Below are 17,319 nucleotides of genomic sequence, written 5' to 3' on the forward strand. Positions count from 1 at the left end.
ATTTTATCTGATAAATATTTCTCCCTAATCCTACTTTTACCATATTTTAGTGAACAAAACTATGTATATCGAAAGTGACAAATGAAGAACAAAACTAAAACCAAAACAGACTATTCTTGTAATGGTTTGGAAGAGCAAGAAGTTTCTATTTCTAGAATAACTTATTTTAGAAGAGGTTTCAGCAGTTCTATCACAGAAGAAATCATGCAATAAAGTAGAGAACACCAGACTACAGGATAGGTAGACAGAGAAAGGCTTCTATCTCTCCCTCTCTGCCCCCTTTTCTTCATTGCAACCTCTCAACCACATTCTCTTCAATGACAGAGCCATGAAAAATGAGCATGCTTGAAATGCCATGCAGCACTATTTTTTATTTCTAAGAAGCTGTAATAGATTGCTTTCAGGAGACTTCATACTCAAAGTAGGTTAGTGAAGTTGCTAGAAACCTCCTGAAAAAACAAAAAGTCTAATCAGTTACATATAGTAGTTTGTAGATTAAGTTTTTGGAAATAAGTGAAACAAGTCCTTGAGTAATTTAAAATACATCCATTTGTTTCATTTACATCTGTTAAAATCCATTAAGTATAAAATGTTAAGCAAAACCAATGCCAATCATTTTATCATAAAAACAATCATTAGCACCTATAGTATAAGGTTTATCTTTTACTTCATAGCATATTCAGAGTTACAAAGTACCAGTAGAGTGCCAATGAGCTCTTCATGAATACAGGATTTATCTGTGCCCTATATCATTAGTACTTCCTGGAGACGCCTTCTAGTTACATGAACTACCTCAACCCGTAAGCCTACACAAATCCTATTAAACCTAGGCCTGTTCCAGAGAGCAGTACTCACTACCTCCTGTTGGCACAAAAACCCTTTGTTCTACTCTTCAAAACTGAACCAAGTCTGCAACAGCATTCCTACCCTGGAAGTCCATCATAGAAAAACATTTTGCTTACTTAGAAAACTCCTTGACAGATGCAGACGTATGACAAGCATATGATGCCATTGTCTACAGTTGGCATGTTGGCATAGTGCTGAATGGCTATGATTTTACCAACTACCTGTTCACAGCTCTGAGTCTTATTCTGATTAAAACCTTCGTTAAGGATGTTGATTACAACTTTGCTGAAGCAAAACCTGGCCTGCACTAGAATTTAAAGCGTACTTTATTTGGCTTCGTTTTATCTCAAAAGGAACTCTGAATGTGATGATGTGCTCCCTGCTGCCCAACCTCACCTTTTCCTGTAACCCTGCTCAAGCACTAACTACCAGTGGCAGTCATGATGGATGCATCCAGCTCAAAGTGGATTCAGGGGAGACAGATTACAACACAATAGCCAAGGGCTAATTTACAGCAATGCGCCCACCTGACCACAGTGCTGGTCCATGTCCAACTCAAGCCAAATTCAGAAGAAACTAACGTCTCCAGTTAGTATGTAAATATGACCATGACTCAGTCATCTTACCCACATAAATAGCGAGCAGCCCAAGAGCCCTTTGAGCTCTCCTGCATGGCAGCGGTCTACACACCAGGATCTCCACTCAAGTAGGGATGCCTTCTCAAGGTTCCTCCTCAAGGTTGAGACAATCCTTATCGCATCAAACACTTGGTAAGTGAATTGGGAATAGGCTCACAGAAGCTTTGTAATCTTAGCCAAGTGATATAAAGGACTGACTGCGCATATATAGCCTTTCAGACATAAACCGTTGACCAAGTCCAGGACTTAGGTTGGATCTAGCCACACCTAGACTCCTCTAAGGGAAGGCATTTAGAATGCAAGGGGGTCCTCTCCGAACCTTGTGTCTCAACAAGAGGGTCTCCCTAACAGAGGACAGGGTCAAACAAAACTATGTAGTAAATAAGCAAGTGTACCTTGCCATCAAATCCTGTTAAACCACTGTTGCATTTACTATCAAACTTTGTTAAATACCTGTTTTATAGCAATAAACATATTGCTGCTTCTCTCTTATGAGTGAAATGCATCAGTCTCTCTATGACATTGAACTGGCAAATAACCTCCTCAAAGACAGCAGAAGAGAAACAAAGATGTTGTGATACTTCTCCATCATGAATCATAACTTGTTTTAATTACACATGCTACTATGCTTTAACAGATTTACAGAAAATGCACTGCCCTCCTCCTTTCTGGGTTTTGATGTATGGCACAGCACCATACTGCTCCACCTGGTTATCAATCATCTTAAGATTTCCACAGAGACATCAAGCTCTACAAGAAAAACCTCGAACTGCACCAACACTTATCCCAATAGTAAGTAGTTCTACAGCTGCTTCTCACTGACTGTGGCATTAGTTCCCAGCTATCAGCGATCCATGCAACAATTTTTAAAAGCTGGTTTAAAATTAAAGCATGGAATTGAAGCAATGCTAAATGAAAGAGGAGTGCTTTAAATGAACTAGTGAAAACCACATTCTCAACTTAAAAAGTGGCATTTGACTTTTTGCTTTTAAGAAAGTGTCAGTCAGGCTGGCTTTACTGAGATTAGCGCTCTTATACAGGGACAAAGTAGCATCACAATTTCCTAAATAGAATAAGATTGGTATTTGTTCTCTGCAATAAAGACTTTCTTCCCTATTCATGCTTCCCAATCAAAGAAGCAGTAAATAACAAACCCACATAATGCTTGATCTACAAACCCATTACAAGACACCTGCTCTAACAACTATAATGATTCAGGGCACTCCATTTAACACAAGTCAGCTCTCAAAACTATTCTCAAAGGCAGCACTTTTAGAACAGAATATACAAATGTCCAAAACAGTTTACCAGGAAAGACCAAAATGCTGTAGCCTACTGATCCTCAGGTTTAACAGTAAGATCAACACCTTCGTCATAACATTTTTTCTAAAGAATGAAAATGAATAGAAGTCTGGCAGTATGTCCAAAAGACAACATAGGAGCAAGCCAGATAACTGGCTTCCTTTTGAGTTACCTCCTCTTCTACAGTCCAGGTACAATGTTCTAAAGACTATTTTGAGATAAGCAATTTAAAAGATTGAGCCCAACACCTAAGGCTAAAAAGAAGCCCAGATAAAAAACAAGCAAACAACAAAAAACCCCAACCAAATAAAAAAAAAAAACAACACCCCAAACTTTCCACATCGAGCACCCTCAAGATACAAAACTCTGGCCTGCTAGATTACACTTACAGAAGTAGTTTGGCAAGCTGAATCCAGCTCAATCTCCTTACACTTATGCAAAAACTGTTCTCTTTCAGGCACACTACCATATTGGTTTGGCTAACAAAAATAAGCAATAACCACTTTTGAAATAAGAATTTTTTCTTTTTCACTTGGTACTTGCCCAGACTGAATCAGGAGGCTGGTTTAGGCTCAACAGTTAGCCTACAAAAGCACCAAGACAACATAGATCTGCAGGCACACAACCAAATACAGTATAAACGTTTTAAAATACCATAAACATACAGTTTTCAGATTATATCTATCATTTTTACACTGGTTTTATGCTTTTAATAATTTTAATTAAAGAAATCTCAAAAGTAAAAACGTAGGTAACATGATGAGCTGACCCACCAGCCAGAGCGGGCAAAAATATACCCCAAACCGTTTTTTGGCTCCAACCCCCACATCAGACTTAGAATCATTGAATGTGTTAGGTTGCAGGGTCTTCAGGGGATCATGCAGCCAAACCCCCTGTTTAAAGCTGGGTCACAGAGTATCTCAAGTCAGAAGGGACCCATAAGGATGATCAGCTCCACTGCTTCCAGAACAGAACTTCCAAAGACACACTCATTCTCCTCTAGCAGCAGTCTTGCCTTAGTGCTTTGCTTCCTGGTCTTCATTACTCTTGTGTTTTCCCTTCCAGAGTGCCTGACTTGTGCTCCATGGAATTATTTCCCATTCAGGTTTCTTCTCATTGTATCTCAATAAAAAAAAAAAGAGGTCCTTCCTAGGTGTTTAGTCTGCTTCCTTTCATCAGGAGGCAGGAAGACATTTACGGCATTTCCAGTCAAGCATATGATTAGCTTGACTCCGGCTCCATGATCTCCAGCTACATATACGAGTTTAAAGCCTTCAAGGGACATTGGAGGCAGTCTGACAGGCCAGCATGTGTCCCAATGCTCTGCACCCTGCTATACTTGCCTATTTGAAAAAGGCACATTTACAGGTATAACACAGGCCATTTACAGGTATAATACTTGTTCTCATACCAACATTCTCTTCTTTACTTTTTCATGCCTTGAAGCTAATATACATCACAAGAGCCTTAGAGTGGTAACTTGTCATTTCCCGTAAAGGGCAGAGGACAGCATGTCATTTAGAGGCACTTGAGCCCTGTAGGCTTTGGCTCCCCTGATCTCATCGTACATCATTTAGGCTTGTCATGCAAACAAAATACAGTATTTATGCCAGGTAATAGGAGAATTTGGAGCTGTAATGGGAAGTATATGGTTAGGTAACAAGCTCAGTAGAGTTAGATATTTAGATTTATGCCCATGAGATGAGGTGTGTTCCATAAAGGATGCTGAGAAAGCCTGACATGGAGATTTATTACCAAGGTTTTCAGCTGATGGCATATGTTGACGGTAAATGTGAAAGTTACTTCTGATGAAAAATAAAACCAAAATCAGTGCAAGAGAAAAAGAAAAAGGAAAACACTCAGTGGCTGGCTGGGAAGAGCAGTGACAGCTTCCAGAAATCCTCCTCTGAGGGGCAAGGAGGCGTCTCTTCAGTGCAGGCAGGGAAAGTGAAGATAATAATGGCAATAAATATTTTGCCATGCTTTTTTCCCAGTGCTATACTTTTATCACCGGACTCAAATGCCCTATTCTTGTTGTTTCCCCTCGCCATGTTATGACTATTCGTGCTGACTGGAATATGTTGATCAGGTGCAAATAAAGCTTATTCACTAGTCTTTCAGCTTCTGTGCACGTCTAAGATTGCCTAATATTTACCAAGTAGTTAGATGTCTTATCTACTTTGCTGGGTGCTATGTTTGGTTTTCTGGGATATAAACTCATATCTACACAACAAGAGACAAGGAAAGCTGAGGGAGGATTCTCACACCAGTTCTCATTGCTTCCCACAAGAACCTGCCGTAACAATGCTATCAAGATTTGCAGGTGCAAGGCCACAAGAGCAACAATCTGAGAATAACAGCATGAGAACAAGACATGAAAAATACTGCCACAGACACTCTGGAAAACACTGTGTCAACAGCCTCAGGGAAACGCTACAGAGCTGCAACAGCAGGCTATTAGCATTACTAATGCTAAGGCACTATGGTTGCTAAGGCACTATGCAACAGGGATGTGTGAATTTTTGTTAATACTTTGAAAAGGAGCTGTGATGCCCCCAAAAAATGCAACTGGGGTGCAGATCACACCTCTTCCTTCTTTCCATACCTCACCTGGAGACTAATAACACTGGAGAGAATGGACATTTTTTTAAAAAAAGTCATGTCTGACCTGTATTATAAGGTTTTGCAAAGCTGAATTATTTAGACTCTGCTGGCTAGTTTCACTTACATTAATGGAAGAACTTCTAGAACACAAAACATCCCTGCTCAGTATGTGTAGCCCAAACACACATGTGTTACACCAGTGCTTGAGAAGTTAAACCTGGTCTAGGCCCCTCTCTCCTATTGCCAAATGGCACTTTTGGAAAGGCAGATGATGGACATAACCAAAATAATATCATATTTTCTTGTAGAATTATTTCAATAATATTTAATTTGGTTACTTCTACAGTGCCAGAGTTCTAGATTTATACAAACCAAAAAAGAAAGAACAGAGATCCAAAGACTCAGCCGCAAAAAACCCACTCACGTTAATGACAGAAACATATGTATTTTAAGCACATTCTTATAAGAAAATATAAATGTAAAAAAATATTTTTATCATTATAAACCTTACCTTTGAGAAAATATTTTTTGAACTGATGCTGTAGCCTTTAAGGCTCTCATGCAACTTCTGCAGGTGCTGCACAACTCTTCTTTGTTGCTCATCATTCCTCAGCTCTTCTTGCTTAATCAGAAAGTCATAATGTTCTAAAGGTCCACTGCAAACCAATAAGGCTCTGGCGTTAGCATCTGTTGGAGTACCGGGGACTGTCTTCTCATCTGCCTGAGCTATGTATGCTGTAAAATGAAAAGTAGATTTTTAATAGAGAAGTTTTGAAAAGCATCCTCTTATATTCATAAGCAACACACATTCTTAATAGTTTACACAAAGACATATATATCACTTACCTATACAACCACTAGAGTATGTTATCCCTTCATTTTTCATTTAATCGACTTCTAACTTTACTACTAAACACCTCTAATAGTATGTTTTAACATTTCTTTTTATTATTAACAAGCACAGACACTAAAAAGCCCAGCTGGAGAGTGGTAAGGTTTAGATGAGCTGTTGCATTTCTCTGAATAGATTAATCCTGTAGAGAGGGGTGGGCTAAACCAGACAGAAATAATTTAAAAGCCAGCAAACAGGAGACCAGAACAGGAGTACAGAAGCAAGCTGAAAGACTCAAAGACCACACTAAGCAAGGCAATGGCTGTGAAGCCCTGTAATGCCACAGCCTGCTCTGCTGGCATTATCTTCTGCCTACATGAGGCAGGGATGTGCCCAAGCAGGAATTCTGGGGGATTTTTTGGTTGTTGTTTTGTGGTTTTTTAAATAGCAGATTTGCTAGACATAAAGTGAGCTATAACTAGGAAAGGGAAGAACATACAGGATTACGAAGAAAGCTTGCTAAACTGTAAGATCAGAAACTCAATGGAATACACTGAAAAGGTGTTTACTATCTTCTTTGCTTCCACTGTCATTTAAAAGGTTAAACTTGATCATGAACGACACAACTTGCAGCAATGATAAAAAACAGATTTGAGTAGGAAAAACACATATCATAGCTACATAGTTATTTTGAACATTGTGAGATCTAAGGAAATTCATCCCTAAATGCTTTAGGTAAGTTTCTTAAGCAACACAATGGCCTCTAACAGCTTTCTTTGATGCCTCACTGAAGGCAGGTGAGGTTCCAAAACGCTAGGAAAATGAAACAATTTTTATCTTTAAAAAGGAGAGAAAGGCAAATCCAGAAATTCATAGGTCAGTCAAAACAACCTCAAAACACTCAAAAACACTGGAACAAGTACAAGCAGATTTTTTCTTTTAATAAAGCATTTAACAAGGCAACAACATAACAAATAAAAGGCAACACCAGCTCCTCAGGAACAGTGTGAGATCAACAAGTTTTCCTCTCTCATCAGGTAACATGCTTAGCGGGTAGAAGAAAAACATCTTAATTGCAGTAACACTTTTGTCATTGGGTCACACAGCATTCTCATATATAAAGTAGGAAAGTAAGCTGCAAATGGAATCACGTTTGAGCAGGTACAAAAACAGCTAGAAAAGTTACATGTAATGAATAATTACTACAGTTAAACTAGGTGCATATGTGCAGTAGAGTTTCAGAGAGGGCTTTCAGCTTGGTGCAATCCAGAATTTCCACTCATTACCTGTACATGGCAAAATAAAGTACATCAACCGGGAACAAAGATAACAGCAAGTCAGGAAGGGACTGCAAACACCCTGGAAGACAAGGCAATTCTGACAAACTGGACAAAGACTCTAATACAAATAGGATGCAATTCAACAGGGACAAAGTATGGTGCTTAGGGGAAATAAATAACTGAAGAGATGGGGAATGGCCAGCTAAAGAACAGCTCTGCAGAAAGGGATACAGGGGCTACACTGCATCACAAACTGACAGTGAGCACCACCATAACACTATTAGAAAATAAATAAAATAAAATAAAAATTCTCAAGAATATATATGAGGGGCAATATAAGTACATATGAAAAAAAAAAACATGTTCTATCCAATACTGGTATAGTCTGCCCTGGAATACACTTTTAAATTTTCACATCATATTTCATGAGAGGTATGAACTAAATGGGGGAGTAGAATATGATTTAAAGGACTGTTGGTTAAACCATGGGTCACAACCTACAGAGAAGTTCTAAGAGGCACAAGAAGAGTTTCAAAGTATTATAAGAAACATAAAATGAATATAGTTATAAGAAAGAAGGATAAAACTGAACAATTAGATCAAATTATGTTTATTTATTTTAAGTAGCACCTTAGTTTCTCCAAAGCAAGACAGTCACTGTTTACATCTGCAGCCAATAATTACAGCAAATTCTCCTGCCCTGAAGGAACTGAGTTACTGCTATGAATTAACAGTAATTAGCTCATCCCTAGCTAAAGAGATCACACACAGAGAGTTGAGTTCAAAGTCTGTTATTGCAAAAACTTGAGTAAAACCTTTAGAGAAGACTAAAGAAAAGCACATAGCAATCTCCAGATACACACAGGGTACCGAGAAGAGGAAATAAACTGTATTTACACAGTTACCTTAATAACTGTAATTAAGGCAACAAAAATCGATTAATAGCCTAGAAGTTGTAAAACCTTCATTGATGGGGGGTGAATTTTAAGAATAAGTTTGACAAAAATCTGTCAGGAACAGGTCAGCAATACCTGACCTGACTCCAAATGGAAGGGCAAAAGGCATAGATGATCTCTCAAAGTTTTTTCATCTTGTCTTCAACCACTCCACTCCCACATGAAGTCAACCTCAGTCCTGCAATGTGTAACTCTAAACTACCCGTGCCTTTGAACGTCAAGAGTTTGATGGCTCTGAGAGTGAAGGACAGACAGTGCCCCATTATACCATTGCACCTATAAAGCCATCAGTAACTGTAAAATTGGAGATAAGAAAGGGTTTGTGGCTCATGACCTTCCCGGCCACGGACAAAGTACACCATCAGGACTGCTCAGAAGAATGTTTTTTGTCTCAGATTACAAGTACTTACAGCTACCCATCTCGGGAGTGGAAGTAACAGGTGACAGAGATGGAGAGTATACGTGAGTGATGACAGAGGATCTCATGGGACAAATTACTCACTGTTCTCCTAAAATAATATTGAATGCTGGGATTTAAATATGGTCGGGTTACACTATAACACACTACCAGGAGTCACCAAGTAACTGGTAAGTAATAAACTCAAACTTGTAGCTGCAAAATAAAGGCACGTGCTCTTAAAAAACATGTAGAGGTTTTAGAGTTACGTCAACAGAAGATAGCTATTCAAGTGATAAACTATCCTGAGAGACAGAAAGAGACGTGGGTCTTCCATTCTAACCTGCATTCTGTAGGAGAGATTGAAAAATCATTCACACGACTATGCATCTACAGTAATCTATTCCTGAACTGATAAAGAAAAGGAAACTTTAGAAATGTTAATACATAGCAGAGGAGTACCAGGCAATCACCTTCCATAATCTTGTATCAAGGAAACTACTGCTAGAATAGGAATCACCTACAATTCAGCGCATTAGTCGTAGTCCTACAGCCTTCTCCTCCATACTGCAAAAGATGGGTTTTCATTTATCTCTTCCTGTTTCATTATCTAGTCTTTGTATTGCATAAACTGTTACTCAATTTTTACTAGCTCCCTTCTGAACTCTTTAAGTGTCACACACAGAAAAATCACCTTCTACCTCTATGCAGCGTCTAGATACAACCATAGAAAAGTACATTATTCACCCGGTTTTACATAAAACAGTGTAAAACTACAGATATATGTTTATTCATAACTATCTGACACTGCAGGACAGTGTTGGATATTACCACATTCAGCCTGATATTCACTGTTTCTTTAAGAGTTGCCACCAGGTTGCAGGTTTTTATTCAATTCCTGTTCCTAAAACATACATATTTAAGTGTAATCTCACTTTATTTCAAGCCATAAAATTAGCTGCTTGCATTTGCCCTTCTGCTTGCCTATCCAAGGATCACAGACAAAGCCTCAGTGAAGACCTACTGTGATACACAACAAAAGTCCTGTCTTGGAGAAATACAAGGGAAAAAACTCACCAAAGCCAAAAAAAAAAAGTTTTAATGTATAAATGCCAATCTGAAATTATAAAAATTTCCTTCAAAGTGAGGAACTTAAGACACCTTCAGTAAACTGGCATTAATTTACCACTGCAAGACAAGCACCTACATAAAAATATAAAAAGTGTTCTTAACTCCAGGGACCTTCTGCTCTGGAAAAGAGCAGCAAATTGAAAAACTAATCAGTATGTTATTGAGTTTTCCTACCGCCACTTAGAACTGATGTCTGAGATGACACAGGAAAAAGGCATGCAAGTTTCAATGACACCGCTTATGAGAGCAACAGTCACAGCTGAGGCAGGCACTAGAGTTATTTATGTAAGAAGACAATCTGAAATGGAAGCTAGGTTGTGGCATATCAAAAACTGATCTTGACAACAGCCAGAAGGTTGAGAGCACAGAAGGGTAACCGAGCTAAACACCACTCACCCTGGTAATACTTTTTTCCCCCCCCTAGTAGTTGGATTTCATTATGTGAGGTTTTGAACTGTGATGTCTAAAATCTGTCAGAAGAGAATTCCCATGACAAAAATCCTAGGAGGTCCTTGTCTCCCCTGTATTTCAGGCCCTAGGAAAAGAACCTGGGCTTCCCTGACATGAATTTCATCTTTGCTATCTTTCCATGACTGCAGAAACTGACAATTTTGAATGTATTAATCTGTGAGTTTTCAAGTAATGCAAGAGACATGATTTTATGACGATGATTCACTTCTGGAAGAGAAAAAGTATTATACTTCCACAGATGAATTCAAATTTGGACTGCAAAATTTCTTACTGCCATCAAACTAAACATCTTTTAAACACGATTAGAATTCTAGACCGGTAATGGGATGAAATATAAAGAAAAAAGAAAACCATGACAGATAGATAAAGAAGCAAAGATCGAACAAATGCAACTGAATTCCTTTTATTGCAAAAGGTAAGTCATGCTTCAGATTACAATATTCATGTCACTAGAGGGTCACTCACAGTACATATGAAAATGTGTATTATTAATTCTGGAAACAAAGTTGCAACAAGCACTTGAGGGGACTGAAAAAAAATCACCTTTAAACCTTGTGCTGTATGTATGCTTCAAACCCCTCCGTCATGGGAATAATTAGAATAGTTTTCACTCACAGAGATTAAGGCTGGAAGACGACATTGACCTTTCTAAGTATAAAGAAAGTTAAATTTATCTAATTACCTCTGAACTACACTCAAGAATTGTGTTTGATTACAGCATATTTTGAAGAAAATATATACTAAAGGCATAAGTGATGGAGATTTAACCATTTCCTGTGACACTTTGCTGTAGTGGTTAATTAATGTTGTCTTAAAGATAAAAAATATTTCCACTAATAGATGCTCAAGAACTGCATCTAAACCAAACTCATGGAGGTTATAACTGCACTAAAGTTAACGGCCCCAAAATCATCCAACTACCACCTTTGCTGACAGTCACAATCAAGAAGCTGGAACAGGTTCTGCTAAACCAGTGTTAAGGCACCATACAGGAATCCCACCTATTTCATTACTGCTCTGCAAACCAAATTCTGCCTTGAGAGCTTTTCACAAACACTGGAATTTGTGTGGCAAGAGACCAAAAAAACATAACAGAGGGCAACTTTTAAAACCTGTCCTGTTTTCAACAAGCCAAGCTGAAGTTCAGAATATAGGATTTGGGTCACAGTAAAGCCAAACTGCTTCAAAGCCTCAAACCCTTAATGTAAAGCTGCTAAAATTGCCTACGAAACACCGCTGCCATGACAGAAGATGACCTGTGACATTACAGGGCACTTTTATCAACAGACAGACGGTGGTATCAGAGACCTCACTAAACTCATAATTAAGCTGATAACAGAATGCTGCAAAATCTTTCCATCTAAGAAACGATACTGCAGTGACAGGGAAGGGCAATGGTACAGTCCTGTAGCTCCAAAGGTTATTTTCCTGCAGGAGGATGGGAGTGAAGGTAGCATAAGATCAGAAAAGACCATTTTTTTGTATGCCAGTACCCGCAGATAATAATAATGTCCTTGTCTCATCTTTTATTAAATATATGTGCAAATTTTGCAGAATCAATCTCAAACAGGTAAACTGCCCCATGGTGTACAAGGATTTTGATGAGCTAAGCACATGAATTGAAGTTGAGCACACCTGTAAACCTGCAGAAGAACAAAGACTTGGCACCTAAGTTTCAAGAAAGAGATCATATGCTGGTTATAAAGCAGAAAATACATCTATAGTCCTATAATAATGCCAAACAATTGATACTTTCAAAATATTTTACAATGCTTAATGAGAAGAATGGGAGAGGAGACTATTTGAAAGAATTATTTACTTTCCAATACTTAATAGAACGCTTAGAAAAGCAAAATCCAACCAACCATACTGGGGGGGGGTGGGGGGGTGGGAGAGCCTAACTTATCTGCACAAATTGAAAATGTTAGGCTAATATCATGTAAAAACAAATGAAAAAAACACGCCTGTTGAAATAAGCAGTTCAAATCTGATGAGGCAGTTTGCAGCTAAGACACAAGAACAAGGACTGTCCTCCCATCTTTGTCTCATTATACGAGTTAAATCAATCACTGAACCTTGCAGCCTATTCATTCAAACAGCACGTGAAGCAGCACTTAAGCTTCTAGAGAAACATGAGTTGGAACTAGAATTCTGCTTTTTTGCATATATGCCTGTGACATTATTCTGAAATAAGACTACTTGTACTATTTCCATGCACACCCCATTTAATCTGACCCACAGATGAATGCAGAAGACGACAGAAAAGTGTACCAGTGAGATTGCAACTTTACGCAAATGCTACTTGTGAAGTCTTTTAATTAAGGAAATGGTATAAAAGTGTGAAAAGCAAATAATAAGAAAAAATAAGGGACTACAAACCATTGATCATAAAACCAAGATTATAAATCAATGCAATGATGGCTGCCCACCTCTGCAGTTGTCCTCAAACAACAAATGTAAGAGACTACCTTCCCTTTTAACAATTAAGTAGAAGAGCTATGGCTAAAGCCACTGGATTTGCTCTAACAACTTTTTAAAAATGGTAATATGTTGGTAATAAAACACAGTCTAGGTGAATGTAAAGTGTTGGGCCAATAACAAATTTAAAAAAAACCCAAACTTATACACTGTAGTAGTAGCCATAGTGCTTATTTAATCAACAAATCTATTTTCAGTCCATTTTCCTTTGGATGTATAAATATTGTACCATCACAATATAACATGCGTGTGGGAGCACGTACCAGTGCTCCCAGATGTGCTGGCTGACCTTCAGACCTCTGGCACCCACCTGAACTCAACCAAATTCCCCCACCGGTGTCGGGCTGGCAGAGGACGAATAGCTCTCACTAAAGAAAAAAAAGACCCCTGCTTCTAGCCAAAGCCTAAGTTAACAAAACCCAGATCCCCACAAACTAGTGTATTACGCTGACTTTTTCAGCACGGCTGCCAGACGGAGCTCGGCTCTATCTATTCACGGGAGGCCCCGCACGGGATGAAAGCCCCACGGGAGCCATCCGCAGCACGGCGGGAGCCCCGGCAGGGCCCCGCCGCCCACCGCGCCGCCCGAGGCCGCCGCGGCGCACTGAAGCCCTGTTCGCAAGGGAAAACGACGCCCTTTGCTCGGGAAGCGGCGGGGCCACTCGGGGATCCCCCGCCGCTCCAGGGGGCCGGGGCCGGCTCCCGCCCCCGGCCCCCCGCACCGCGCCGCCCGGGGACGCGGGGCCCCTCCGCGGCTGGGCCGGCAGACAGGCCGCCCCGACCTGCCCAGCCGGGAGATCGTGGGGACGCAGCGGGGCAGGTCAGCGCGGCGGGGACGGGCCGCGTACCGGCGGCTGCCGCCCGCCCGGCACCGGCAAACCCCCTACTCTCGGCCCGGCCCCCCCACCGCCGGGGCAGGGGAGACCCGCGGCGCAGCGGGGAGGGTCGCACCGGCTGCCCCGAGCGCTCGAGCAGCCCGTCGCTCGCCCTCCCTTCGCCCGGCTGGGGGCAGCGGCAGGGCCGGCAAGCCCCCTCCGGCGGCGGTACTGACCTCTCCGCAAGGCGGCGGCCGGCGCCGGTAGCAGGCGAAGGGCGCGGCGCGCCGAAGCCCGCAACAGGCAGCGCGCAGTAACCAAGGGCGACACGGGCGCCGCCATCTTCCCGGCCCGGCCTCTGCGGCGGGGGCGCGGGGCGCGCTGGGAAATGGAGTCCCGCCGGGGCCAGGGCAGCGGTCCCTCGGAGCAACCGGGCCTCGGCCGGTGCTGGGCGAGCCGATCCGGCGGGGCGCCCCCGGCTCCTCGCCGTACCCGTGTCCCCCAAAGCGAGCTGCAGGCTGTGAGGCAGCTCCTGGGGAGCCGGGTGGCGAGCAGAGCCAGCCACGCTCCCCGCGCAGCCGCTCCAGCTGCTCGGCACAAATCGGACTTTGCAGGCCCACCAAGTGCCACACCGGTGCCACGTACTTTAAGGTACTTTAAGGCAGTACCTTACTGCCGTGTCCACCTACTCAAATTTTCCAAACTTGCTTGTCGCCTATGATTTGTATCGTGCCGCACCATTGCTCCATCTGATGCAGCAGCTTTCAGGCCAGCTTGGCTGTCTCTGAGGGGTTTTGGCAACTGAATGTTCATTTGTCGATGATTTCTAGCTAGTGTTGTTTATCTTCAGAAGCATGGACCGTAAAACATTAAGAACAAGTATTCCTGGCCAGAGTTACAGCCTATCTCCACATCAGCAGTACAATCACTTTTATGCCTATTAACATAGATTTTAACCCTAACAGCAAGATACGTTACCATAAAAGCAGATTTCCCTCAATGTAATGCAAAACCTAGAGGCTGATTCAGCCATGTATGGCCGCTGTGTGCTTAGCCCACTGTAAGCCTTCTCCTTGGCAGTATCAGTTCACATACCCATGTGGGGCTCCTGATCGCTCCTCGGCAGAATGCTGACCGCCTGCCTCATTTTGTAGGTACCTGACTGACTTACCCAACCGCCTCTGTTGTGACTACAAAGCTCTTTGACAGAAAGGCACCATGCAAAAAGCTACACTCCAAGGGAACGGAACTGGCCCTCGGGAATTGCTAACCGTAATACTCGCGCGTTCGCTGGCTGGCCTTCCATTCCCATTAGGAATGCACCCAAAGGTCAGATTGGGGCTTCAGAAGATGTAGCCTATGGAGCGCATTGTGCAAGAAATAGATAACAAAATGCCTGCTCATGGTAAAAGTGCAAAGGAAATGCTTTAACTGACTTTTGGGTTTGCAACATCATAGTTCCTGGATCTTATTCTAGAGTTAAATTTCTGTTCAACAGGAGAAAGTGAACAAGTGATTTTCACAGACTGTTGTTCAACTTTTTTTATATAAGGGGTATAACAAAAAGTTGCACCAGTGCACTATAGAACTGCTAGCAAGCAAAAGTTGATGATATCCTGAATAGTATCACTAATTTTTAAAATAATGTTTTCGATATTGAAAATATTAACAGTGATTAAAATTACATTCTAACATGTTCAGCTGTTTTAAAATATGTAGTTGCTCCATGTCTAATGTGTGTGTGTCAAATTAAGTAGTGAACTAAAGTGCCAATTTATTACATCTTAAAAGAGCTGTTTTCAGTGCATTTTCTTTCATCTTTCCTTTATTGAGCATTTATTGGTTTCGACTCATTCTAGCATGTTACAGCTATCAACACCTGTGCCCATTTAGGAATGAATTCCAGTACAAACCATAGTGAATTGAATAGACGTCTCAAAGATGCATCACAATTGTTGCAATATTTTTAGAAACTCAAACAAGGAAACAAACAACTTCAGTAAAAGTGATTTAAATAACAAATAACATATCTTTATAAACAGCTTATCTCCTTGAGAACAAAGAATAAACAAGGCAACAAGAGCCGTTTTTTCTTCCATTATTAACTCAGATCACAATCCGAATGGGTGAAATGTCAAGAATAATTGGAGAAAATGACAGCCTAATCTTCAGCAAAAACATCTGATTTATTTAAATTGTCACTGTTTTTTTCTTAACCTTGTTATCCAAGGCAGCATAGAAAAACTTCCCATTTGGGTCTACTCTGACATATTCTACCTAAGTGAACAAACCCTCTGCAATGCTATGAGCCTTCTATGCATTGGCAAGCTCTGAAATGCCACCGTACACTGAATTGCACACCCCTGGAACTGAATCTGCATTGGCTGTAAGCACTTGGCAAACCCACGTTTTGGCATTAACCTAACAGAGATCCATTCTGTGTGTACTTCATTACCTGTACCTATCCCTTTGCTCATCTCCAAAAATGTGACACTGCAACCGTGTAGAAATTAAATGGACACTTGTTCAATCCAGCTGCATTATTATTCTGCCAGCTAGCCAAAAGTATAGGTGGTCTTCAACAGGAATGAAAACCAGGGGTGTAATAAAACCCCTCCAGAGGTCCTCTCTGGCCTCTAGTGGTATAAACTGCACTCCTTTTAGAAATCCTGATGTGCTGAACCCTATGGGGATGTATGTGTCCAAGGGTCTTTGGGTCTCTGCCAGACTCTCTCTGAGTTTCTGCAGGAGGGCAGAGTTTACCTGCCTGCAAGGCTCCAAGGTATTCCCACCATGGGAAACATCTTTGGCTCCCAAACATGAACGTACTTTTCATATAGAAAAGTCATTCAGTCTACTCTACGAAAATTGATTTTGTGGCTAGTTTTCATCGACACAGTTTCCGTCAAAAGCCATTTTTCTGGGATTATGTCAAAACAGTTGATATTAACCTCGTCTATTTCAAGGCAATAAAATATGCTATTAACATTCTACATTCCTTATAAAGCCTCAGATTAATAAAGCTGCATAAATATTCCCAAACTTATGGACTTACAGCCATTTTCACTATCTGTTTACAGCTTGCATTTCAGTCAGCTCAAACAGCTCCATGTGTTAGAAATTCATTGCACAGTTTTCCAGCTACATGGGCTCTATTCAGCATCTCAGAACAAGGAGTTCACAGTAGAAATTAATGCCATGAGGTGGTGGATGACATTTTAAACACTAAGGAATCTAGAACTGTGTACGAGAAGCATCCCTTGTTGAAATGGACAATACTGTGTAAAAAGAAGAGGAATTGAATGCAATGGTTAAATCTGAATATAAATATACCTATATAAACTGTGGATATTACAAATTTTATTTATAAGCTTAATATTTTTATCTGGCAGATAAATACACAATGCAGATATTCAAACACCATGTTTCAAAGCACTGGCAGCTAATGCAGGGATCAGGAAGTCATTTTTCCACACAAAGCATTGCACAACTAATTCAATGCCTTGTGGGTTTTGCCTTATCCTGAGTCAGCGTTCCCCACAGGTTTTGACAAAATATGCCTGTGATGA

General features: G+C 40.9%; 1 protein-coding gene across 1 annotated transcript in view; it reads right to left on the reverse strand.

Annotated features, from left to right (window-relative positions):
* Positions 1 to 14,144, reverse strand: part of AFG1L (AFG1 like ATPase) — a 74,205-nt gene extending 60,061 nt beyond the window's left edge. The window contains exons 1-2 of the mRNA XM_064447504.1: positions 13,987 to 14,144; positions 5,902 to 6,125 (exon numbers count right to left, since the gene is read on the reverse strand). Of these exons, the coding sequence (XP_064303574.1) occupies positions 5,902 to 6,125; positions 13,987 to 14,092 (330 nt within the window). The 5' untranslated portion in view covers positions 14,093 to 14,144. The remainder of the gene's footprint in view (positions 1 to 5,901; positions 6,126 to 13,986) is intronic.
* Positions 14,145 to 17,319: the final 3,175 nt, after the last annotated feature.

Source organism: Phalacrocorax carbo, chromosome 3, assembly GCF_963921805.1.
Source record: "Phalacrocorax carbo chromosome 3, bPhaCar2.1, whole genome shotgun sequence".
Classification (NCBI taxonomy): Eukaryota; Metazoa; Chordata; class Aves; order Suliformes; family Phalacrocoracidae; genus Phalacrocorax; species Phalacrocorax carbo.